The 26484-nt window shown below is 45.1% G+C and overlaps 1 protein-coding gene across 1 annotated transcript in view; it reads right to left on the bottom strand.

Moving 5' to 3' along the window:
• The window catches only part of ADD3 (adducin 3), a 379802-nt gene that overhangs the window by 87635 nt on the left and 265683 nt on the right, over positions 1 to 26484 (bottom strand). The window contains 2 exon segments of the mRNA XM_029610347.1: positions 3942 to 4085; positions 14983 to 15132. Of these exon segments, the coding sequence (XP_029466207.1) occupies positions 3942 to 4085; positions 14983 to 15132 (294 nt within the window).

Below are 26484 nucleotides of genomic sequence, written 5' to 3'. Positions count from 1 at the left end.
TTCCAAACCTTTGCAATTTCCAAGAAAAGTTTGAAAGAACCCATTTCCCCGCCATCTTGTCGATGTACAACATTGCCACTTGGTTGTCTGTCTGGATCAATACCGCCTTTTTATTCAGTATTTCCAAATGAAGAGGCTCCTTGGTAGCAGAGGCCACTCAGGTAAACTCCCAAACTGTGACCAGAAGGTTCTGCGGTATGATTTTCTTGAAATTATGGTTGTTGAAAAAAAAATATTGACCTTTTAACAAGGTGGAATGTTCTAAACACCAACTCAGACAGGAAAAGGCTGATGGATGTTTTTACTTTGACAGTGGCTGAAGATAATTGTTCCACTGAAACTTTAGCTGACATCGAGCTCGTCCCTTGTGAAGACAAGCAAATGGTGTGACATGAACTCTTGCCACCATATGGCTTAATATTTTCATGAAGAACTGGGCAGGAACTTGATGTCACTTTACGATGTTTAGGATTATCCCGGACAATTCATTTGCATTCTGCTGTAGCAGAAACCTTTCCCTTTAATGTGTCTGTGTGTGCTCATATGAAGACTATTACAGGAGAAGGTGCTCTATTGGATTTTGGGAAACTGATGATAAAACCCTGGGTCTGAAGAGTGTTCATAGCATGGGGGGGGGGGTAGAAGAATGGGACAACTGAAGGGAATGACCTGATATGAGCCAATTGCCTACGTTAAACAAAAACATTGTTCAGTCTTACTCAGTGTTAAGTGAGCAACAATTGCTAGGCACTTAAAATCTTTGGATGCTGCTGAGAGCCCAAGGGAGAACACAATATTGGTAAGGATTGCCTGCTACAGGGAAGCGAAAAAATTGTCTGTGGGCATTGTGAATCAGATGTGTGTGTAAGTATAGTTGAGATTCAAGTAAGAAGACTATTATTTTCTAATGGGGGAAGTAAGTCCCCAGAGAGCTTACCCTGATGTTTTCTCTCTTTAGGAATTTGTTGAATTTTTTTGGAATCAGGAAATAAATGGAATACAACGTAGAGTTCCTTTCTCGTAGCGGAACTGGTTCCACTGCATTGGCTATTAGGAGTGAAACTTGTTCCCTCCTGAAGGAATAATTGCTATTCACTCGCCAAGGAGTACTTCTTTGGAGAGCTGTTCGGGGTAAATATTTGAGATTTAATCTATACCCTTTGATAATTTTCAATACCCAGCAATCTGCTGCTATCAAGGATTGTGCTGGACTTAAGTACTGTGATCTTTCTCCCACCCACTAGAAGAAAATCCAAGTTTTATTCAGAAGTTTTGTCTAGACTGTTGTCAAAAACTTTGATTAGATTTTGTTTGAAACTGTTGCAGAGGTTTTGGCTGTGTTCTTTCTCTGTCCTTTGGCCTGGTCTGATGCTGAAGATGATGGCATTGGTATGGATACTGATAACATCTTCTAGAGAAAAAGTGTTGCTGACTTTTTCTGGAAACAGAAGACTGTCACTAAAAGAATGAGCAGAGTAGCAGTTTAACTTTCTCTATGAAGATTTTTGCTGGTGCACAGGCATCTGCTAGCCTGTCATGCACATCTTCCTGTAATTTTGAAGTACAGAGCCAAGCTAGTCTTGTGGCTCCAATAGCCACTGGTGATTTTCTGGAGGAAGTGTCATAGGACTGACCTGATAAGTGCTTGTCACAGTCCTCAGCTTCTTGAATTGTTTCATCTTATCCATCGGAAGGCTTTTGCTAAAGTTTGTAACTTCTGTAGTGAAAAGAGCATATATTGAGGATGCAACTGATGAGTGGCCAGCCATGAATTTAATAGCCAAGTGAAAAATCTTCTTGGTCACACTATCCAGCATGCTGCCATCTTCAGTAGGAGGGGTACTGGAATGTGTTTTTGAATGGTTTGCTCTTTTTAACTCTGACACCACTACTACTGATTGGTTTGGTAGCTGGACCTTGAGATGACCTGGAGCTGGCTGCACCCTGTACTTTGGGGTAGATATTCAGACCCTGGCTGGCTAAGTAACTTAGCCGGGTAACACTTATCTGGCATGGCTATTCCTCTGAATATCTGTGAACAAAGCAATACTTAACCATATAAATGTTATCTGGCTAAATCTAGACCTGCTCAATAGCAGGTCTAGACTTAGCCGGTTAACTTATCCGGCTAAGTATCAATATTGCTACTTAGCCGGATAAGTTATCTGGCTACAAAGTGCCGTCCCAATCCTCCCATTGCCCGTCCACTTTTCCTCCAGCTAAAAGGCAGCTGGATAAGTGACTTACCCAGCTATCTAGTGGCTGCTGAGTTTACCCGAATGTTCAGCAGCTGCAATCCGGCTATCTCCTGTTTGAGTATCAGGCCCTGTGTGTCTAATTTTCTTGCTACCATAAGGGTAGATAACTGTGTGAGTTCTTTCAGAAGTCTGAAACTGCTACCGTTTGCTTGGATATCTAAATATATTTAAGCAGACCAAACCTTCTCCCCTTGCCATTTTCGGAACAAAAGTGGGATATGATATATCTTCAGGAGATGTGCTCCTGGGATGGTAAGGTGAAGGATCTGATGGAAGACCTGGGGATTGGTCCTCATTCAAATGATAAGAGAAAGAATCATAAGACAAAGCTGATCCATTCTGAGTTTTCAGACAATATAATAGGAGGATCTTCTGTGTTTGGAAAAGATTGATTCATGAGTGAGAATATTTGTACCATTTCGCCCCTAGTCTGAGAAGAAAGGAGAGTGAATTGAGAGCCTAGCCTGAAAGCCATTGTGTCTAAAATGGAAGACATCGCTTCCAAAGGAGGAGTAGACTAATTTAGGCATATCTGACAAATATGTTTTTGCAAATTCCAACCACATTTTTTCCACAAAGGAATAATGATCCTTTTTTTGGAACTGCTGGTGAGGAAAAATTTGATTCTGGCACTAGAACTGGCATGACTAATGGAATCTTTTGCATTTAAGGTGATGCTTGATGTGAAATATTCTGTTTCTCTGTGCCAAAGGCATCCTCTCGGCACCAAGAAAATTTCTGCACCAACAGGTTTGCCATCAACTTGCTAATGGATGGTGCCAAGATATTGTCTGTGCCAAAAATTGATTCTGATGATGGTGTCATTGCTCATGCCAACCTGTTTTCCTTATTCTTCTACTTCTAAACATTTCTGTGCCAATGATGACCCCTTTTGCTTTTCTACCCAGAGTCCTTGAGATGTTACGGTGCCAGTGTCCCCCTGCGCCAAAGAGCGTGCCGTACTTCCCTCCCTGTTGGAGGGAGAATGATGCCTGTGCCAAGAGTGCATTGACTCATGGTGCCGAACATGAAAGGATGGCCATTTTATTTTATTAGTTTAGATGAAGGTGTTTCATTTTTTGAAGGTTTCCTCTTGTTTCCTGAGGTGCGTGGATGAGGCGACTTGATGAAATCCTTCAGGGTGAGACTCCTATAACTTTTGGCTCTTGGGGACATATGGGCTGCAGGAAGTGTAGTTTAGTGTATTGTGAGAAAGGCCTGAACACCTTGCACCGTAGTCATGACTGTGTGTGAGCTACATCTTCACGTTCTAGAAAAGGTCAGCTTTTGACGCCCAGGATGGCAAAAATGAGAAAAGCTAAATCACTCAATTTTCACAAAAACAAAACAAAACAAAAAAACAGAAAAATTCTGAAAGCAGCTATAGGGAGATAGCAAAATGTTGTTCATTTGTCTGAGTGGACATAAAACGATGAGGCAGCCCGTGACTGCTCAGAAAATCCTCCTTGGTTTTTCTTAACTCTGGGAGAGCTTTTTCCATCCCAGCGCCATATGGAAAACATCACCTACTTATGTGGCTGACTTTATCCTGCTTGTCCATGGAGAAACATTTGTGTGTGCTGAAACCCATTTATTAATAGAAGAAAACCAAACAGAAATACGAACACTTTAGAAATACCTGTGGGGAGGGGGGGGGGGGAACAAATATAAAAAAGTAACTACCTTGCAAGTTGGTCCCAGAACTTTCTGTAGCTGAATTCTCTCCTCCTGCTCATCGAGACACCCTTGGTAGTTGTAATAGGCAACATCGCCCACAATAAGAGCCTCCTGAGAGATTGGAAGGATGCCGCACTTCATGGAAGAAACCTGTTTCCGAGATTGCAAACAAAAACCATGCTCAGCTGCAAGAAGTGTCACAGACCTTTATCACATTTTCCTGTCCTCTTGGAAATAAAACCTCTGGTGGGAACGCTGGCAACGGGTTTGTCTCATTTTGTGAAATTCAGGTGTGTTAAAAAAAAAAATTAAAAGGAGCAAAATCTTCTTGGGACAGAGCCAAATATCTTTCTCCTACCTCAAGCTGACTCAAATATATCACAAGCTAGATACCTCCGAATCTCTCTGAATTTGCAGAATTGAGGCCACAGGGTGTAACTTTTTATCTCAAACTATTTACGCATAAAAATATTAACAGAGAGGTTGATATTCAAAGGGTTGGTTAGTCTGAGTTACCAGGGAAAAAACCCCCTGAGATTGTAATATTTTCCTTGCTATCCAGCTAAACTTCGCCCTGGTAACTCATTAACTGCATAAAACAGCAGGATAAAGACAAGGCGGGGCTGGAGAGATTTCGGGGGCGTGGTTACATTTTAGCCACTGAGCACTGGCATTCAGTGTTACCTGGACAAGTTTGGTTGCAAACACCTGTCCTAAATTTACCCAGATAACTTTCTTGCTCACTTGTTTGACAAGTTTCTCTTTCCTATAGCTAACGCCCAGCCACCAGTGCTCTCTTGCGAGGCAGAGGCGGAGTCTGTAGTGCACTTACACGAATTTGCATTATTTTGAATATTAAATATACATTTTTTTTTACACTCTTATCAAATGCTTCTCAATAATGTCAGGACTGGGAGGGTAATTTTCAAACATCTCATAGACTATGGCCTATATTTTCAAAAGGGTCGACAATGGATAAGTCCACTTTCAAAATTCACAGGTTGTCCTGGTACGCATGTACACACACAGGAAGTTACCCCTGCTCCATATACATTTACATGCTTACTTGGAAAGTATGTACGTAAATGCTTTCCCTGTCCCTACTCTGCCCCCTCCAACGCCTACCAGAAGTGCAGGGAAATGGACACGTGTAATTGAGTTACAGGCATATTTTAACCCACAAAACTCCTGGGTAATTTGCAAAAGCTGATTCTCACATACAAACTTGGGTTTATGTGCATATACCTTTTTAAAGGCTACCTCCAACAATTCAGGTGTATCTTCATAACTCTGGGGGCTCAATGGCACTTATTCCACCTTGCCGCCTTCACCACTGACCTGGCTGTTCACCACTGAGCAGCCTCTTGGATTGGCAAAGCATCACAGCAGCCCATCAGCAGGGGATGGGAGGTGAGGGGAAAGGAAGCGCTGCAGGCATGATTTTCTGCTGCTCTACATAGGCAGCTAACTGTTTTCCAGCAGAGCGGTGACACACCCTTCCAGCGGCTCTTCAACTCCTCTTACCCACCATCGCCCACTACCAGGCAGCTGTGATGGTTGGCCTGGCCTGGTGAGCAGCCGGGTCGGCGGTGAGGGCAGTGAGCAGCGAAGGAGTGAGTATTGTTGAACCTCCAAGGCTGTCAAGATGTATTTGAACTGTTAAGGGGTAGCACTATCCACTATCAATCAGCAACTCGTGGGGTAGGTTAGGCGCATGCATCTCCTACTAGCCCATCAGCAGCTCCTGAAATGAGCATCATGCTCCTTTTATGAGAGTTTGACAGAGAATGAATTACAATTATGTATTCATAATTATTTTGGGGACAGGATCTCAGGTATTCGTGCAGGAGAAAGAGGATCGCAGGGATGGGCAGAGGAGAGGAAGATAGGGAAGGGAAGAAGAGAGCTTGTGGAGGTGAACGGGAAGATCAGAGAAAGACAGATGAAGAAGGGAGTATTGGAAATAGAGTAGGAATTGGGGATGGAGACAGAAGCAAGACAGGAGGGAATTTAAGGGACTTATAGGGGAGAGAGAAGGAAGAAGACAAAAGAAGGAAGGATGAAGAGGAGGTGGTTCTGGGCTGGGGAGAGAAGAGAGAGAGGGGGGTTCTGGGATCTTGGAGAGGGGGCAGTGTGGAAGAAGTGTCCCTCTCCTGGGTATGATCCTGCATCCCCCCTTCCATTTCTCCATCCTTGGTCTTCTCGCCCAAATCATCCTCCATTCCATTCCATTCCTCTGGCTCCATTCCATTCCATCATCCTCCATTCCATTCCATCCCATTCTCACACCTCTGGCTCCATTCCATTCCTCTGGCTCCATTCCATTCCATCATCCTCCAATCCATTCCATCCCATTCTCACACCTCTGGCTCCATTCCATTCCTCTGGCTCCATTCCATTCCATCATCCTCCATTCCATTCCATCCCATTCTCACACCTCTGGCTCCATTCCATTCCATCATCCTCCATTCCATTCCATTCTCACACCTCTGGTTCCACCCCCCCCCTCTCCCTTTCATCCCAGATGTCCTCTTTCACATCCCCACTGCCTCCCAAGCCCTCCAAGCTGATCCCCTATGTCATCCCCCAGCTGACCCTCTTTTTTCTTCCTTACATGTCCCCTAGCTCCTCTCTCACCTCCCAGTAGCGATGAGCGTGCCTGAGAACTCTGAATTTGGCCTGAAGTCTCTGGAATTTTAAAGAAACTCTGGGTACAGCAGGGAAGCACCTGCTTACGGTCTGGAAGAGGAAGTCACCAGGGCCCGCACAGGCAGAAAAGAGAAGAGCATTGGCTGCATGAGTGGGAAGAAATAATAAGTATCCCGTTGCTCCATGCGGCTGGAACGAGGAGCAGACACAGCGTCAGCCGTGTGAGTAGAAAGAAGCAAGTAAAATCATGTCCGGTCACGTGGCCAGAAGAAGGAGCAGAGATAGAATCGACCTGCATGGCCCAAGAAGGGGGAGGAGAAGTACTGTCCACCTTGTGAGCCGCTGCTGTTGGAGGGTTCCTGGCGGGTGAGACTGAATGAGGAAACGTGCGTGAACGGGAATGGAGGATGATTTGGGCGAGAAGACCAAGGATGGAGAAATGGAAGGGGGGATGCAGGATCATACCCAGGAGAGGGAGCTCAGAGATGTTCTGGCGGGTCCGCTGTGTGACCTGTTCAATAGATCCCTTGAAACGGGAGTGGTGCCGAGTGATTGGAGAAGAGCGGTGGTGGTCCCGCTTCACAAGAGTGGGAACAGGGAGGAGGCTGGCAACTACAGACCGGTTAGCCTCACTTCGGTGGTGGGAAAAGTAATGGAGTCACTGCTGAAAGAGAGAATAGTGAACTATCTACAGTCTGGAGAATTGATGGACCAGAGGCAACATGGATTCACCAGGGGAAGATCCTGTCAAACAAATCTGATTGACTTTTTTGACTGGGTAACCAAGGAATTGGATCGAGGAAGAGCACTCAATATCATATACTTGGATTTCAGCAAAGCTTTTGATACGGTTCCGCACAGGAGACTGGTCAATAAAACGAGAAGCTTGGGAGTGAGTGCCGAGGTGGTGATCTGGATTGCAAATTGGTTGACGGACAGAAGACAATGTGTGATGGTAAATGGAACCTTCTCTGAAGAAAGAGCGGTTTTAAGTGGTGTACCGCAAGGATCGGTATTGGGACCGGTCCTGTTCAATATCTTTGTGAGCGACATTGCGGACGGGATAGAAGGTAAGGTTTGTCTTTTTGCGGATGACACTAAGATCTGCAACAGAGTGGACACGCCGGAAGGAGTGCAGAGAATGAGACGGGATCTAAGGAAACTGGAAGAGTGGTCGAAGATATGGCAGCTGAGATTCAATGCCAAGAAGTGCAAAGTCATGCCTATGGGGAGTGGAAATCCGAATGAACTGTATTCGATGGGGGGGGAAAGGCTGATGTGCACGGAGCAGGAGAGGGACCTTGGGGTGATAGTGTCTAATGATATGAAGTCTGCGAAACAATGCGACAGCAAAAGCCAGAAGAATGCTGGGCTGCATAGAGAGAGGAATATCAAGTAAGAAAAGGGAAGTGATTATTCCCTTGTACAGGTCCTTGGTGAGGCCTCACCTGGAGTACTGTGTTCAGTTCTGGAGACCGTATCTACAAAAAGACAAAGACAAGATGGAAGCGGTACAGAGAAGGGCGACCAGGAAGGTGGAGGATCTTCATCGGATGACGTACGAGGAGAGATTGAAGAATCTAAATATGTACACCTGGAGGAAAGGAGGAGCAGAGGAGATATGATACAGACTTTCAGATACTTGAAAGGTTTTAATGATCCAAAGGCAACGACAAACCTTTACCATAAGAAAAAAATCAGCAGAACCAGGGGTCACGATTTGAAGCTCCAGGGAGGAAGATTCAGAACCAATGTCAGGAAGTATTTCTTCACGGAGAGGGTGGTGGATGCCTGGAATGCCCTTCCGGAGGAAGTGGTGAAGACCAGAACTGTGAAGGACTTCAAAGGTGCGTGGGATAAACACTGTGGATCCATAAAGTCAAGAGGCCGCCAATGAAGAGTGGGTGACTCGCCAGAATGATGGCTACTGCCTGGACACAATACCCTTATTCAATAAACATACACATGGTTACTGTGACTCCAACATCACTCTAAGCTTCAACAGCAAGAGGAAATGTGGAAAAAAGGATTTGCACTCACAAAGCTGGGAGTAGCTGGCTTGTTACGGCGGTTACTACCCCAAACCAAATGTGCCTGATACTTCACTTTCGATGCACATCCAGCATAGCTCTCTGCTCCAACGGCAGGGGAGAAGAAAAAAGGATTCACACTCACAAAGCGGGGAGTAGCTGGCTTGTTACGGCGGTTACTACCCCAAACCAAATGTGCCTGATACTTCACTTTAGATGCATATCCAGCATAGCTCTCTGCTTCAACGGCAGGGGAGAAGAAAAACAACCAATAAGGGCTGTATAACATAGTCTGGGTTAAAACAAATAAGCATGGGTGTAGCTTGCTTATTGCGGCGGTTACTACCCCTACTACCCCCTAACTAATCAAGCTTGATATTTCACTTGGATGCAGCTCCATCACTGCTCTCTACATTAATGGTGGGGGAGGAAGGGAAATAGAACCAAGAGCTAAAAGAAACAGATAAGTATGAGAGAAAAAATGTGTGAAGCTTGCTGGGCAGACTGGATGGGCCGTTTGGTCTTCTTCTGCCGTCATTTCTATGTTTCTATGTTTCTATATGAGTGGCCATATGTATGTGAAGGGAATGTGAGCGAGCATGTGTTTGTGAGGAAGTGTATGTCAGTGGGTGCGTGTGACAGAATGAGTGTGGAAGAATGAGTGTGGAAGAATGAGCATGTATGAGTGTGTTACAGTGCGTGTGAATGAGAGGAGAAAGTTTGTGCGTATAATGCCCTCCCCCCAAACTAAAGGTAGACAAACTCAGGGTGACTCCACATCTAAAGTTCTGGGTTATGGTGATTGGCCTGGTAGTAGTAGGAGAGCGATGGTGCCCTGGACTGCATCCTTCTGTGTCCTGCCGCCTGGGGCCCAACCTGCAGCTTGAACCACACTGGATATGGTGCTGCTGCATGGCTCAAACCTTGAGTTGAGTCCCAGGCAACACAGGCAGCTGCGGGGGCCTGGGACATGGTCACTCTCCTCCTACTTCTGGCCCAATCAGTGCCAAAGAGCAGAAAAGTAAAATGTCAATGGAGGTACACACCGGTATGCATGGGCAGCTACCGGCCTCTGGTCTCCTACAGTTCGGCAGAGACTGGCCAATTCTGCAGCAAGGGCTGCAGTGTCCACGGAGACTAGGGGCTGCTACCTTAAAGCGCCTTCTACTAAGCCTAGAGCACACGATTTCTATAGCGTTTGAGGTACTTGATTCATCTCTTCCTACCAAACTGGTTACCGTTATATCAAGGAATATTTTGCAGCTGCTTTCATCTCAAATTCACTCGTCTGGATGCCCATCTTGAGATTGTGGTTGAGGAGGTTGCTTAGCTTGCACCTTTGATCTCTGAAAACTGCTGCCTGTGTGGATAATTTTGATGACTTAGGTGCTTACTGTGGTGGCACAGAAGATTGAAAAGCTTGAATGCTCCGTGTAATACCTGCTTGAAAAGCAAGATAGCCTGGAAAACCGTACTTGCTACAATAATATTTGTATTGGCCTATCTGAGCAGGTGGAGGAATTATTTTCAGAGTGGCTGCCCCGACTGCTGCAGGTTGCTCAATCTAATGACAAGCTTATTATCGACTTGAGTCCATTGCGCTCTCTGCCCCATTCCAGAGGAGGATAAACAGCCAAGGGCGTTGATCATTAGAATTCATTTTTTGGAGACAAAACTAAAATCAGGTCTGCCTTTTGCAAAGCTGGAGCATTATTTTACCAAGCTTGCAATTCTATATATTCCAGGATTTTTCTACTGAGGCACAGCATCCGAGGCAGGGGTTCTCTGAAGTCAAACAAGAACTGTGCAAGAGAAGCAATGTATGTGCTATGTTTTATCCTGCTAAATTTAAAATAATCTCTAACGGCAACGCAAAAATCTTTAATATTTATTTATTTATTTATTTATTTATTTATTTATTTATTTAAAAGCTTTTACTATACCGACATTCGTAGGTCACATCACGCCGGTTTACAAAAAACTGAAGCAGGCAGAAATACTCTAAGGGATTTTGAAAACTTTCTCAATAAGAACACGAGAGCAAAATTGTAAACACCATAATTCAAATTCATGAATGATGCAAGAAGGGACTTCTAAAAATAGAGACAATAATTAATGGTATTGTATAATGTGCCAAATATTTGAGAATCCAATATGACAACTTAACTGTTAAAATCATTTACCTCAAACTAGCTGTTTTTGTTTTCATTAAAGTGTACTTAGCTTTAATATTCAGAAGAATATGGTTGGAATGCTAGAGCAATCTTAGAACAATCCACAAATAAAATTACTATTGAACTTCCAAAGACAGACCCAAAATTGACATTAAGAACAGAAGATTTGCCATGCTGGGTCAGACCAAAGGTTCATGAAGCCCCATATCCCGTTTCCAACAGACGCCAATCCAGATCACAAGTACCTGGCAGGATGCCAAAAGGTTAACAGATTCCATGCTGCTTACCCCAGGGATAAGCAGTGGATTTCCCAAAGTTCACCTTAATAATGGTTTATGGACTTCTTCTCCAGGAACGTATTCAAATCTTTCTTAAACCAACTACACTAACAGCTTTTACCACATCTTTCAGAAAACAATTTCAGAGCTTAATTATGTGATCAGTTAAAAAAAAAAAAAAGATATTCTCTCTTATTTGTTTTAAATGTATTACTTAGTAACTTTACTGCATATTCCCTAGTCTTTGTACTTTTTGAAAGAGTAAACTGATTCCCATTTACTGGTTCCACTCCACTCATTTTATAAACCTCTATCATATCCCCCCTCAGCTGTCTCTTCTCCAAGCTAAAGAGTCCCAACCTTTTTAGCCTTTCCTCATAAGAGAATCGTTCCATACCCTTTAACATTTTGGACACCTTTGTCTGTACCTTTTCTAATTCTTCTATATCTTTTTTGAGATGTGGTGGCCAGAACTGCACACAATACTCATGATGAGATTGCACTATGGAGCGATACAGAGCATTATGATATTCTCTGTTTTATTCTCCATTCCTTTCCTAATAATCGCTAGCAATATGTTTGCTTTCTTGGCTGCCGCCGCACACTGAGCAGAAGATTTCAACATATCCATGACGACACCTATATCCTGGGTGGTGACTTCCAATGTGGAACCTTGCATTCTAGAGCTATAATTTGAGTTACTCTTCCCTAAGTGCATCACTTTGCACTTGTCCGCATTAAATTTCATTTGCCCGTTGCACACCCAGTCTCCCAGTTTTGCAAGGTCTTCTTGCAATTTCTCACAATCCTTTTGTGATTTAACAACTTCGAATAAGTGTGTCATCAGCAAATTTGACCACCTCACTCGTTCCCATTTCTAGGTAATTTAAAATGTTAAAAAGCACTGATCCCCAAACAGGTCCCTGGGGCACTCCTCTATTCACCTTTCTCCATTGAGAAAACTGACCATTTAGCCCTATTCTCTGTTTTCCATCTTTTAACTGGTTCTCAATCAACAGAATGTCTGCCTCAGGGGGCTCAAGGCTGCTCACTGAAGTTACACTGGACAGTAACATCAGTGCCCAGTGTCCAACTGGAAATGGGTCATAAAATTAGCCCTCCTCGAACTGTAACACAAAAGATTGGGTTATAGCAAAGTCTACAGGACACTGAGTGGAGGAGCTCATGACCTTAGAGAGAGACAGGACTGAGCAATTTTTCCAATTTTCTGAACAGAAGTTTTATCAGCATGGTGATAAGCCAAGGAGGTTTTTGACTAGGCTTATACAAAAAAGGTAGCAGTCTACAAATGTACATAAAATCAGGGACCCTCATGGCAGAGTTACAGACCTTCTGAAGATTTCTGTTGCTTTAAAGCATTATTACTGCAAATTATGTTCCATTGAGCGTCTTATTTCTTCTACACTCATTAGCATCTTTTTGGATAAAGTCCATCTACTGCAACTGACTGAGGAATATCAGAAGTACTTGGTAACTCCCATTCAGTGGCTGAAATTTATGGGTCTATAATGCAACTCCCTGCTGGCAAGTGACCTGGTCCCAAATGCTTCCATAATAAAATGGTATAAACATTTCTTTTCCTTATCTCCACTATTGCAAAAGCTATTTATATTCAATTTTCTGGGTCTTCAGGTAATTTGTTGGCAATTAATGTCATCGTTTTGCATAAAAAAGAGAAATTGATTTTTACTGTGGCTCTTAATAAGACCTCTCTTGCTGATCAATATAGACATCAAAGTTTCAGCAAAAGTCTTACAGCTCCATCTGAAGCAGTTCTTGCCAGTTTTGGTCAACCCTGATCAATCTGGATTCATTAAGGGCAGGACACTAGATGCCATTTAGTTGGACTGAGAAAAGAAAAAAAACTTCTGGTTTCACTTTGTACCTGGATGCTGATAAGATGATTTACTGAGCTACCTTCAGCTAACTATGCATGATTGGTATATATGTAGCAGTCCCTCTGCCTTAATGAGAAGACTTCCTCACTGTTCTTGTACATACCTGCTGTTTTTTCAGAAGTTCAATCTGCAGTCAAGATTATGCTGAAAGTGTGGGCTTTGCGGGTCTCATGTCCTTGTTTGTTGGACTTGCTCACTGGTACAGTTTCTGGGCCCAGGGTTTCTCTGAAATTTCTGGGGTTTGATTTACATCCCTCTCCAGAGCTGGGGCTTTAGGGCTAATGGGGTGACTTACAAGTGTCATTTAAAATGAAGAGCTTAATTCTTCCGATATTACTGGCAACTAAATTTACAGTTGCTACGTTCTGGAAATGTTTGCCTTCTATTGCTCAAACCTGCCCCCTTCCAGCAGGAAGTTAGGGATCTTGGTGCTATAGTCGATAGTGAACTTAATTTAAAGGCTTTTATAAAAGCCACAGTTAAAGATGGCTTTTACAAACTGCAAATTTAAAGAAATTGAAACCTCTGTGTTATAGTAACGACTTCCGAACAGTTCTCCAAGCTCTTTTACTATCCAAGATGGATTACTGTAATGCTCTTTCTTTCGGGCCTTCTGTCATCATCTATCCGTCCTCTGCAGCTTTTGCAGAATGCGGCCGCACGTCTGTTGACTAATTCTAAGAAATTTGACCATATCACTCCCATATTGATGGACCTACATTGGTTGCCTATACACGCTCGAATCCAGTACAAATGTCAGACTCTCATTCACAAAAACATTTAAGGTGACAATATAGAATGGTTAAATGCATCCCTCCATATTCACACTCCTTCACGTAACCTAAGATCTTTGGGCAAGGCATTACTCACAGTCCCATCACCCAAATTAGCACTTCTAAACGCAGACAGGGAAAGGGCTCTATCTTTGGCTGAGCCAAAATTGGAACTCTCTCCCACTTAACATTCGATTAGAGGCTAGTATACAACCATTTAAGAAACAGCTAAAAACATGGTTGTTTGAGCAGGCTTACAAGTCAGATTAATATCTTTTTAGCGACTCCCCCCATGGAATTCTGATTTAGACAATTTTTTTAGTATTTTATAATCTTAGTTTCTTAAATGATATTACCATTAGTCATGGTATTTTATTAATAATAATGTATTTTATTATTTTGTAATTTAAAGCATAGAACGTTCTTATGAGATTACAGCAATTCCAAAGGGCTTTACTCGGTGCTTTAATTTCTATGTTTCATTATTTTTAACTCCATTTTAATTTTATTTATAAATAGTTTTATGGTTTTTTTTGGGACAAATTATTAATGGCTCGTCCCCCAATCTTTATGTAAACCGACGTGAAGTGCACACAATATGTTCGGTATATAAAAATGCTTAAATAAATATACGCCTTGCAGAGTTGTTTAAAAGTTATCCTCAAGGTGTATAAACAGCAACAACAGGAAAAAAAAAAAAGAGCATGCAAATCTGGTCAGGAGCATAAGGAAAAAAATGAGAGCGAGGAAGGAAGGGCATGTAGTCAGATGGTAATTTTTTTTGCTCTCAATTAAAAGTGAACCGTGGTTCTTTCTAAATAAGGGACAACTGGGCACACCCCTTAAGTACAAACAGAGGAAAAAAAGGCAGTCATAACACCAAAGCTTTTGTTTATTCACCTTTAGGTCTGATGAAGATGTTACAAGGATCTTTTTCCTGTCTTTATTCTTAATTTAAGTGGGGTGCCTAGTGTCACTTACTGCTTGTACGGTTGTTTTTTTTGTTTTTTGTTTTTTTGAACCATGAACGCCCAATGAGTGTTGTTCCTTATCTAAAAAGGAGACAATATTAGCAAAAGTATACCCTGTGAGTTTCTGTGTTCACTCTCTTACCTGCATCACAAAAATATAGAAGGTAGAACTCTTTTATCATCAAACAACTTGAACTCACAGATGACAGAAAATTTCCCCACTCCAAGCCTGGGATAACATTAATAGACTCACGGCTGCAGTGGCAGGAGTGTGTATGTGTATCACGCAGCGAACATCAGGGCGCATGGAATAGATGGCAGCATGAGGACTGAATCCCGAGTGGTCGATTCTCAGATTGGTAGTTCCCTGCTCCACCACTTCTCCAATGATGTTAACTTTTACCTGGAAAGGCAAAGCAAAGAACAGATAGAGTATGCAAACTGAGAAACTATCCCCCCCCCCCCCCAACACACACAGGGTAACAAAAGATAAATCTCAGATCTAGAGCTGTACTGCAAACAGAAAAACTAGTACATAAGACTTTGTCCTTAACTGAACAGGGTTCATGCACGATGGTACAAAAAACATTTTCAAAAAAAATGAAGAGCGCAGAGGACCTGGGGTGCTGCATCTCTCCATCATCATGCTCATTCAACAGTGCCGCCTAATGTCAAGGTGACTGCATACTAAGCCCCCGAGGGATCAGTGATCTGTATCTGCTGGCTGAGCACTGCGCCACTGTTGGTGGCGTGGAGAGAAAAGCACAAATGGAAAAATGGAGAATGGGCGAGCCCTAGGATAGGCTGGTTTCCACTGAGCTGGAACTCCAAAACAGCAGGTAGCAACAGCTGGATCAAAAAAAGTAAACAAACAAAAAAAAACCCCACAAAAAAATATAGCATAAGGACACCTGGTTGTCGGGCAGAAGAAAGGGTAGCGTGAAGGCAGACATGCAAAAGATCTACAGAAAGAAGAACATTAACCAGCTTGCAAAAGGAGGTGATAAAGCAGAGTTACTTACCTGTGACAGGTGTTCTAGGTCAGCACATATGGGATGGAGCCCGGCACGGAACTTTGATCTCAAAGATTCTAGAGCTTTCAGCATGCCCCACTGAGCATGTGCAGCCGTAGTCATCACCCTGCCCCCTAGGCAAAGTCCCTCAGTCCATGATATAGCTCATACATGGCGAAACCAACTCCCAGGGGAGGCGGGAGGGTTTCATGAGGACTGATATCCTGCTGTCCTAGGAAAACATCTGTTACAGGAGACGGGAAGCCAGGGAGTCGCAAGCGCAAACCCCGGTAGAACCTGATTGTATTACCAGCCCGGAAACCCAACGGGCATCAGGGCAGGCCCAGGGCGATCTCGGGACAGAGTCACCCAGCTACGGTATCACTACCCCAGCCATGAGTGCATATACGTCCCCTCCTAAGGGAGCACGTGGCCCAGTAATGGACAAAGCTGCATGACCCAGGATTGCTCTGCCCACAGACAGGGTGATCCTGAAAATGGGAGAAGAGTAGCTGGCACACTACCGCGAGCAGAGGACAGTGCCCCTCATGCGGGATACTCAGTCCCCCCCCCAGCTCCCTCTGCCTTGGAAATGGAAAAAGGTGAAAGGCACGATCACCTAGCTGATGGAACGAAACAATTTTTTTATTTTATTTTTATGCATTTTCAACAACATTTAAGTAAACATTCTTACTTCCAGAAAGATTGAGATTCACATAGTATATATCTTTTAACAAATTACAGAAAGAAAAAAGGATAAAATATAATATCAAGAATTAAGTCAAAATTTCATTATTCCATACGAATTCTTAATCTATGTGTCTCGGCTATAAAGGTAATTAGGAATAAGGTGAGACAAAGGAAAACAAAATGGGAGTACTTATTGCGAAAGTAATTTCAGTATGCTGCGTGTCCGAACTTTACTAAATCATGCGCCTTCGGGATTAGATGTTAATTACAGAGGGTATAGTTATATTCCTAGCATTGATAAAGGATTTTAACTGCTCAGGAATGAAAAAGATGAAAGATTCATCCTTCGATCTAACCATGCACTTGCATGGGTATCTTAATTGAAAAACATAACCCAATGTTGTTACTTGTACTTTCAACTTTAAGAATTCTCTCCGTCTCTCCTGAGTAACCCGAGTAAAGTCAGGATAAATCCTGACTTGTTGGGACAGGAAATTAATTGAGATATTTTTGAAGTATCTCTGCATAATCTGGCTTAAATCAGCCTCATTGAAGTAAGTTACTACTAAGGTTCCACGTTCGAGAATTTCTTCAGTTGAATTTTCAAGAAACTGTGTTAAGTTTTCTAAGGCCTCTGACTGAATTTGGTTATTTCTAGAGTTAATCATTACTGGTAGGAAATTCAATTTATTTACTACAGGAATATTTCGTTCATCAAATTTTAAAACTTCCATCATATATTTTTTTTAAGTCACAAGAAAATCCTGTCCTAAGACATTGGGGAAATTAAGCATTCGTAAATTCAGTCTCCTATTATAATTTTCAAGATATTCTATCCTCCTATTCATATAATTATAGTCTTTAATAATTTTCAAAACACAGTCCGAGTTCTTAGCCACCGAAGTTTCCACTTTCTCAATCTGTTGTTTCATTTCGATAGGTTGTCTTTCCACCTTTTCTTCCAAGAGATAAACTTTTTCTTTTAGGCGTTTTAACTCAGCCCCCTGTTTCTTATGGCACTGACCAAGGTCCCCCATTAAGTCCCACAATGCCTCAAGCGTTACCACTTCAGGTTTTGAAGGTATGTGATAAGACTCACCCAGTTCCATTTGGGCACTGTCTTCTCTCTCCGTTGCTGTCCCTAGGGTTCCAGCAGCCCCCGCCTGCGCTTCATAATCGCCGTCTGGTGTCGAAGTCAGGAAACCAGTCCCTGCTCTTTCTCCGTTCAGCTCCTCTGAGCACGGCTGTACGCTGCTTGACCCGGGCAAGTCCTCTCTCTGGCCCCCACCATCCGGGATCGCACGTCCGACGTCATCTTTCGGCGTCCCGGGCAAGGGAGAGGAGCCAGGCAATCCCGGGGCCTGATGTGGTTGAAGGCACGGAGGGCTCAGAGTAACCTCCCCTGGTAATTCCCCTCGCTCCCTCGGGGGAAATTACAGCGGGGATTTCGCTCTCCTCTTGGCTCGGAGTCGATCGGTAAGCTGTTATCAGTTTCTGATTTGAGGGCATGGCGGCTTCGGAGGGGTATAGGCGCACCCTGCCCTTCCTTTTTGCAGGCATCTTGAAGAAATTTTCCGTCAGTACTGAGAGCGTTCCTCCGATCGACCTCACGCAGCAGCCATCTTGCTCACCCTATTTACGTTCTTGTCACGAAACAATCTTTACAAAGCAGTGTCCTGCCAGCAAGGACGACTGACAATAGCGATCCTTAAAGAAGATGCCCCTCAGATACCAAGGTAACTCCCGAACCAGGGGGAAACCTGGAGACTCACCGGGGAGCAACACTGGACAGGATCCCTCGAGGTTAGACATGCTGCGCCTCAAAGCATCCAAGGGAGAGTGCTACTCTTGACTATTCTTGGGACTGGCACTAGTCAGAGCAGTGACATCCCTTGTCTGGGAACGGAACGAGGGACACCCTTCGAAGGAGTGCACCCACATAAGGGAACCCAGTCAAATCTCCCCTCCAGAGGGGAGATGGAAGCAGCAGGATTGGGGCCTCCCAATCCCGAAAGACCTAGCAACTCCTCGAAGGAGAGCTGAGGTACAATCACTAAGGCGCCGACACGACCAACTCTCCACAGGCAGCCAGCCTTGGATAGGGGAGGTTGCCACTGCAATCCCCAGAGGGGCCCCAGCTGAAGACAGTCCAACAACCACTGCTGCTGCTCCCTGGCCCCAGCCTCCAAGGAGACGCGCAGATTTAGAGGATCGGGGCTAAGGATCAGAGAAAATAATTGCTCAGGGCAGAGCCCCAGGGATTGTTCCACAAGAACATAGTAGAGGGCAAAAGATATATTCCTCTGCTGAGAAAGAAGAGGATGTTCGAGTCACTCTTGCGATGCTATTCACCTCAGGATCAGACTAGGAGTGCAGTCTTAGGTCAGTCCTGTGGCTGCAGAACACAACCTGTTGTGACCACCCAGAGGGAACAATCCACACATCACACACACACACGAATGCCCAGGTGACAGAGAGCAACTGGAAGTCCTCTGCTGCGAAAGCACGCTAGGAAGACTCATACAGTGGTAACCCATCCACAGATGGTGCCACACCCCTGATCCGGTGCCTTGCTTGTGGGAGAAATCCCACGCCCCAGCGAGGAGAGAGAGCCACGTGCTAGAGTCGGTGGTTACACGCCGCCCCACGACTAAGCACAAAGTGTGTAATGACAGTGCTCCTCAGCGCAATGCAGTACGGACTGACGCGGATGCTGAGACTATGCTGAAAGATGGCAGAACTCTAATGTGGCTGAGGACTGCACAGCCAGTGACAATTCCGCCTGCCAGCATCCAAGGCCTTTGGAACAGATGCCTTTGCCCCAACTGTGCAAACTGTGCGTCAACGCCACAGTAACTGCAGTGGAGGGGACAGCGTGATGACAGCATCCCCAGCACCACTGGTACTCTGGGTAAGGCATGGTGGAGGGTGGCATCAGTACCTGAGAACGCTCCAAGAGGCGGGCCATCGAAACTGTCGGAACCGGCTCACTGGCAAGTCCCACAGGGAACAACTGCAGCGAAGTCCCTGGCGATCACAGGTGTTAATGGAAGACTGCGGACATGTCCTGCGATCTATAAGCAGTTTGCTGGTAATTAGTGCTATTCCTGGTGCCACAGGTGCCCACAGAAGTCAATCACCCATGGGCTCCAACGTCCAAAGATATGGACCAAAGGAGACATGGGCTCTGCAGGGAGAGGCCCCACAGTTCCCCAACAGGTCATCAATATCAAAAAGGCACCGATGAACGCCAGTGCCGATGGCAATTCCCCTCAGCTCCCCGATTTATCCAATGGTGTCGATGTTGTGAGCTAGACAGCCTCGCAAGCATTACGGCTGTCAAGAGTTTCGCTAGTGCCCATTAATATTGATGGTGTGCACATCTTGGCGAGGCCCCCAACACTGGGATCATCATAAGGGACAGCTCTGAGCTTCCCAGTGCTCTGTAGGGAATACCATCCGGGAGCCCTGAGGGCACCGAGCCACTGCATACAGATGCAGCAGTGCACCAGGGTGCCTCGAATAGATGGCTACCCCTGTGCTTGATCCGTAAGAGGCCAAGAACCCTTGCGCCCCCCCCCCCCCCCCCCCCACCCGAGGGCTGCAGGGTCACACGGGGGCTTCAGAAAGACCCAGCGGTTGACGGCCACAGGGGTGAGAAGAGCGCTTAATGGTGAGTCTGGTGCCTGGTTGGTGGGGCTCGATGTAGTTGAGGTGGTAATGAGAGGCATCAGTTGTTTGAAGGCCTCTTCGGTAGCCCCTCCCCCCACCTCAATGGTATTGGGGGCAGCACCACATTGCGATGGCACTGAGGTCATGCTGGCACAGAGGCGGCGCACCTCAGCAACCTACGGCATAAAAGGTATGTGCCTCGACAATATTGAGGGCTGCTGCAGCATAGATGCTACCCACCTCGACAACATCAAAGGCCTGCCCCCGCTTTAACCTCAACAGCCCTGAGGGTGGCCATGCAGCACCTTAATGGATCAAGGGTGTTGATGGCATTGAGAGCACAGTGGTATCGATAGTACCAGTCACCACAGCAATGAGTGCAGCGAGGGTACCGAGGCATCGAGTACATCAAAGGCACTGTGGCATTGAGTGCATCTAGGGCACAGAGTGCACTAGACAAATGCACCAAGGGCACCGTGCCATCGAGGACACAGAGGCATTGAGTGCATAGAATGTATTGAGGGCACCTTGACATCGATACACCATGTCATCGAGCGTGCCGCATGAGGGCACTGCGGCCTCGATGCCCAAACTGCAGCGAGACTCCAGTTTCACAGACACCGAAAGCACTGAAGGCCACTATGGCAGATCACGCACCTCGATGGCAACGAGGGTGACCCTGAACCTTGACAGCATCAAGGGGACCATGGTACAGAGGATGGGCCCTATCCCAGATACAGTCGCAACATTGATGTGTCGGATGAACCGTGCGCTGGTCATAGCTGTGCACAGGCAACTGTTCATGGGCATGGCACTGAGGTGTGGCAGCAAGCTGCTAGCCCAGGCTCTGCTCACCCTCTCTCCCAAGGAGATTGCATTGCCAAGGTTAGCAAGCAGGAGGGGAGGCAACATCATCCAGGGCTCCCGCCCGTGGAGATTAGTTCCTTGAGACCTGGGGAGGATGAGCTCTCCCCCTCACTGAGCATGTGCAGCTGTAGTCATCACCCTGCCCCCTAGGTAAAATCCCTCAGTCTCTTTTTTTTTTCTAAAGAGCATGAGCTCCACAACTGCGAGATGACAGCTCAGCTCTAGAATCTTTGAGATCAAAGTTCCTTGCCGGGCTCCATCTGATGACGTCACCCATATGTGAGGGCTAACATTCTGCTATCCTAGGAGAAAACTTTCTAAAGATACACGAAAGGAAATAAGTAAAGATTAAGAGGGTAATTTTCTAAGTCCTTTCCACAGGAAAAGCAGTGCTTTACTTGCCCAATATGTGGATAAAAGTTACAAATATTTGTACCTTTGGAGACTAGGTTTGCCCTTGCGTGCATACTTTTGCATTTTCAAATATATGCATGGATTTTGCTCCACAAAACTATCTGTGCATGCATTAGCAGGTATAAATATGTGCGGGGAGTTTTGGTGGGATAATGTTCCCGCCACTTCCCTTTGAACACTGGCATAGACTGTGGGTAAAAAGTACCTGCAGACTTTATACCATTGTGGGAGAAATTTGGGTGAGCAAGGAGGGGGAAGAGCAAGAGGCAGTGATCTTAAGACAAATCAATTTTACTCTTATGTATATGAAGGGTGCACAAGGTTTGTTTGTTTTTAATTAAAATTTCATGTCAGGATTTTCGTTTTGCGTTTCCCTTTAACTTTTGTTTTATTCTTTTTTAGTGCACACTTTCAGTGCCGTCTGTCAAACTAAACCATCTTCCTGGGCTCTCTCGCTCACTACCCTTTCCATTTACCAACAACTCCCAGGGTCCAAGAGGAGAAGAAGTAAATCCCCAGTCACTCCTGCCCCACTAGTGACATATTTCAAAATGGCACCCGCTGACTGAACTCAGCACCATTTTGGAGTCTGTTCCATACAGCTGGGGAACCCTAGGGGTGGTTTTTTTCTTAATCAGGCATGTTTAATTGTTACAGATGTAAAAACCACCCCCCCCACAAACGGGCTGATTCAGTAAAGTACGCAGGAGAGCGAACGAACACCCGCTCTCCCGGCGCGCGCACAGGCCACTCGCCTGCGCGCGCGATTCTGTATTTAAATTAGGTGGTGCGGTAGAAACGGGCAAAAGGAGGCGCTAGGGACACTAGCGCATCCCTAGCGCCTCCTTTTGACCCGGGGCGGCGGCTGTCAGCGGGTTTGACAGCCGACGCTCAATTTTGCTGGCATCTGTTCTCGAGCCCGCTGACAGCCACGGGCTCGGAAACCGGATGCCGGCAAAATTGAGTGTCCGATTTTCGGCCCGACAGCCGCCAGCCCATTTAAAATTTTTTTTCTTTTTTTACTCTTCGGGACCTCCGACTTAATATCGCCATGATATTAAGTCGGAGGGTGCAAAGAAAAGCAGTTTTTACTGCTTTTCTGTGCACTTTCCCGGTGCCGGCAGAAACTAGCACCTACCTTTGGGTAGGCGCTAATTTCTTAAAGTAAAATGTGCGGCTTGGCTGCACATTTTACTTTCTGTATCGTGCGGGAATACCTAATAGGGCCATCAACATGCATTTGTATGTGGAGGGCGCTATTAGGTGCTGCGGGTTGGACGCGTGTTTTCCACCCCTTACTGAATAAGGGGTAAGGGAAAACACGCGTCCAAGGGCAGGTTAACAGTGCGCTCCGTCAGAGCGCACTGTACTGTATCGGCCTGAAAGTTATTTGTTTTTGTTTCAAAAATAGAAAAAAAGAAGGCCCATCTCTAGTGTATACCAAAGAGGAAGGAGATATGCCTAAGGCAGGACAAAAGGCAAAAATAATTGTGAAGTGGTCACAAAGCTACTCTCTCTCAGATGACCCGAGGGTTACCAGTCAGCATGATAAAGCAGCAGAGAAAGCTAAGTCTGCTCGGGGGCATAATTCCAGGTTATTATCCTGTAGGAGTAGAGAGAAACGTTTATCCTTGCACAGATCACCAGTAAGGCTCACCGGTTCAGTTCTGGAGGCCCCATTTTAAGAACATTGAAAAGATGGAGGCAGTTAAGAGGAGGGGGCTACAAAAATGGTACACATGGCCTACAACACAAGCCTCATATAGAGGGGGCTCAAACGCAAAATATTGCCTCTGGGAAAAGGAATGGAAAGAGGAGTTATAACAGAAATTTTTAGTAGGCTTCCATAAAGTACAAGAAAGTAAAATTTTTCTACACAGACAAGGACCATAAGGCCCATCCAGTCTGTCCAATTTACTTTCTGGTGCAATACTTTTTTGCAGCTAAGCAATTTCTGTGCTTAACCCAAGAATTCTTGAATTCTTTTATTATTCTTTTTGCCTTTAGTAAAAGTGGAAAGAGATAAAAGGCAATCCAACCACAAAACAGAAGTCATGAAGGGAAATTTTCTTTTTGGCCAGAAACAGATTTTATTAATGAAAAATACAATTTGTTACTGCTAAAATGAAGTTGCTTAACTATAGCAGGTGTTCTCAGAAGACAGCACTACAGTCAATAGTGTCACTTGACAGGATCACCACTGAATGGACAATTGCCTCTGGAAATGAGCTTTTTACTGTAGATATGCTGTAGTTCCCACCCTGCAGCACTCCTGTGGGCTCCCCCTCACTTGTATTAAAAAACCCTAAGGGGGTACACAACTCCTCCAAACGTAAGGTGAGTAGGTTTGTGAGACTAATGAACTGCTGTTTTCAGACACCTGTTACAGGCAGGGCTGACTTCAGCACTGGGCACATAGGACCTAGTCATCAGCATTCCTACTATTTTTTTCTCAATCCCTGTTTATCCTGTCAGTAGGCTGCCATTGCAGGCAGCGCTGCTCCATTGAGGACTGCTGAGCTGCTCTGGGATCAGGGCGGTCAGAGGGAGTCAAGGCTGCCAGTGCTCCACTGGGTCCCCACTACTGCACACAGAAAAGAGGCGGTTGTTGAGTCGGCCAGGCCCGTGGCCAAGCTTAAGGAAAGACTGCCATGTCAGGGTTGGGCCGCACGGCCTAAGAGAGAAGGCTGCCGCTTCAGGCTGGGCCGCACGGCCTAAGAGAGAAGGCTGCTGCATCAGGTTGGGCCACATGGCCTAAGAGAGAAAGCTGCCGCTTCAGGCTGGGCAGCCTGAGAGAGAAGGTCATTGCTTCAGGCTGGGCTGCACGGCTAAGCGAGAAGGGCTGTTGCTTCTAGTCCACGTGGTGGAAGAGAGGAAGCTGCCATGTTGCTGGCCTGCCCAGCCGAAGAGAGCACGCTCTGCTGCTGCCTGTATCCTGCGCATTCCAGGGATAAAGAGGGAGTGTGGGAGCTTGTGTATGTGTGAGCAATAGCATGTGTGAGAGAGAGAGAGAGAACGAGAGAAATAGCATGTGCGAGAACTTGTATGTGTGTGTGAGAGAATGACGCTGTGTGGGCCCAAGGAGGAGGCTGCTGCCAGCTTGTTCCAGGAGAGAGAGCATGTGTGTGCAAAATAGAGAGAGAGAGAATGTGAGAACATGTGAAACAAAATTCATTGGAAGTCCCATCTTTTCGGCAAATGAGATTGGATGAATCTCAGGAGCGATTATTTTACATTCAAGGCCCAGAATTGTGGAACTCCTTACCTCACCCACTGAAAGAAGTGAATTATTATCTTAAGTTCTGAAAGACGGTAAAGATTTCTTTTTCAAAAGGCTTACCAGCATTATAGCTAAAATGTATTGGCAGCTGATAATATATCGAGAGTAAAATGGTGGTACAGGGCATGTTAGTGGTTTTATGTTTCGTCTTATGTCGTTTTGTTTCTAACGATATGTTTTATGTTTTTGACTCTTGATTTTATGAATGTTCAAGTGGAAACTGTCATAATCAACAATCAAGTACAAACACACATTACAAACATTGGTTCCCATAAGAACTAAAGCTGCTGATTTTCCCTAAATTTCATTCCTACTCTCTATACAAAGAAATGAATTCAGTTTATGATACTTTAGACAGAACAAGCCATTTCTTTTCCCATTTTCCCTCTGCTAGTATAGCATGTATTGATTCCTTTAGTCCCTGTGGTAATCATTCAATAAACTCTACCCATACTGCTATATAAAAAACGTAATTGGAAAGAATCCAGTATTCCACATGTCAATGAACTACATCTCCAGCATTCTTGTCATTAATAGATATTCAAAGTGTCAGATCAGGTATGCATTTATCAATCTAACCTACTAAGAGCGCCTTTCAGCTGCCAACAAACGTTAAGGCTTAAATCGCCTCAGCTTTTTCCAGATCTTTTCGCACTTTACTTTCCAGTAAAAATAAGATTCTATTAGATACTGATCTGGTCTAGAATAGTTATAATCTGTTCTTACAATTCTTTTATCTTGATGCAGTCCAAAAAATTACATCTCAAAGGACCTGGGCACTGTTCAAATTTAACACACAATGGTGAGAATAACCAACTCATTTTGAACCCTTGATACTGATCAGTATGAGCTCCATGCAAAATTTTAAACTGCATTCCCTGTACGATACTACCAGTATGCAAAGGATATACATTATTCGTTCAATATCTTCATACTGTAGTCCCTGTCCCAATCTGATCCTGGGCAAGAAGGATAATGGGGAGAGTCACGGACTAGGGCAGGCCCCATGACCTCCTGGGGGTTCCTGCTCAGAGGATTTCTTCTCACTGAGGCTCTCTGCTCATCAGCCCGGTCAAGGTGAAAACTCACCACATGACAAACAAGTCCACAAACGGTACAAAAAAAACCAAACCAAAACCCACACCCAAAACTCTCTTTCAGCAAAATCCACCCGTTTTCACAGAGGTCTGCTCCCCGGGACAGGGATCCCTTCTCACCTAGGCCTTTCCCCAGTATCTGTTAGGGCAGATATCTTCCTCTTTTACCAGTTTCTGTCATTCAGTGGGGCTTCTGGATGACCTCTACTCTGGAGAGCAGATTCCTTCCCTCCAAGTACTCCCACTCTGTGTAACCATTTATCAAAGAATTAGTGAGGTTTCCTCCTTCCCCTCCCCGATCAGGGCTTCTGATTTGTACAAGCTCTCTTCTCCTGGACTCAAACTCTGTCCTCCCTGCAAGGCCTGACAACCCTGTCCCTGGGTCCCAGCCACCTTTCCTGGGCAGTAGTTTCTCTCTCTCTCTCTCTCTCTCGTTTCTCCTGAAATCTCCCATGTGAAGGGATCAGTCACATGGTTGGGGCAAGGTCATGTCACTGCCATTTTGGAAAATGGCATTGATCAGGCCAGGTGTGAGGGTGTGTCCTGGCCCCATTGTGGGAGCCCTGTCTTAAATTTAAGGTTCGGGGGTGCGGGGGGGGGGGGGGGTCAGGACCTTAATTTTGACTTGGGGGTGGGGACCAGGCACTTTATTTATGGTCTTTGGAGAGGGGAGGCAGTCGCTGAACACAGCTGACTATTCAAATGGCACCACTTAGCCAGAT

Source organism: Rhinatrema bivittatum, chromosome 7 (assembly GCF_901001135.1).
Source record: "Rhinatrema bivittatum chromosome 7, aRhiBiv1.1, whole genome shotgun sequence".
In the NCBI taxonomy this organism is placed as follows: domain Eukaryota; kingdom Metazoa; phylum Chordata; class Amphibia; order Gymnophiona; family Rhinatrematidae; genus Rhinatrema; species Rhinatrema bivittatum.
This window is presented reverse-complemented; position numbering and strand designations above follow the sequence as displayed.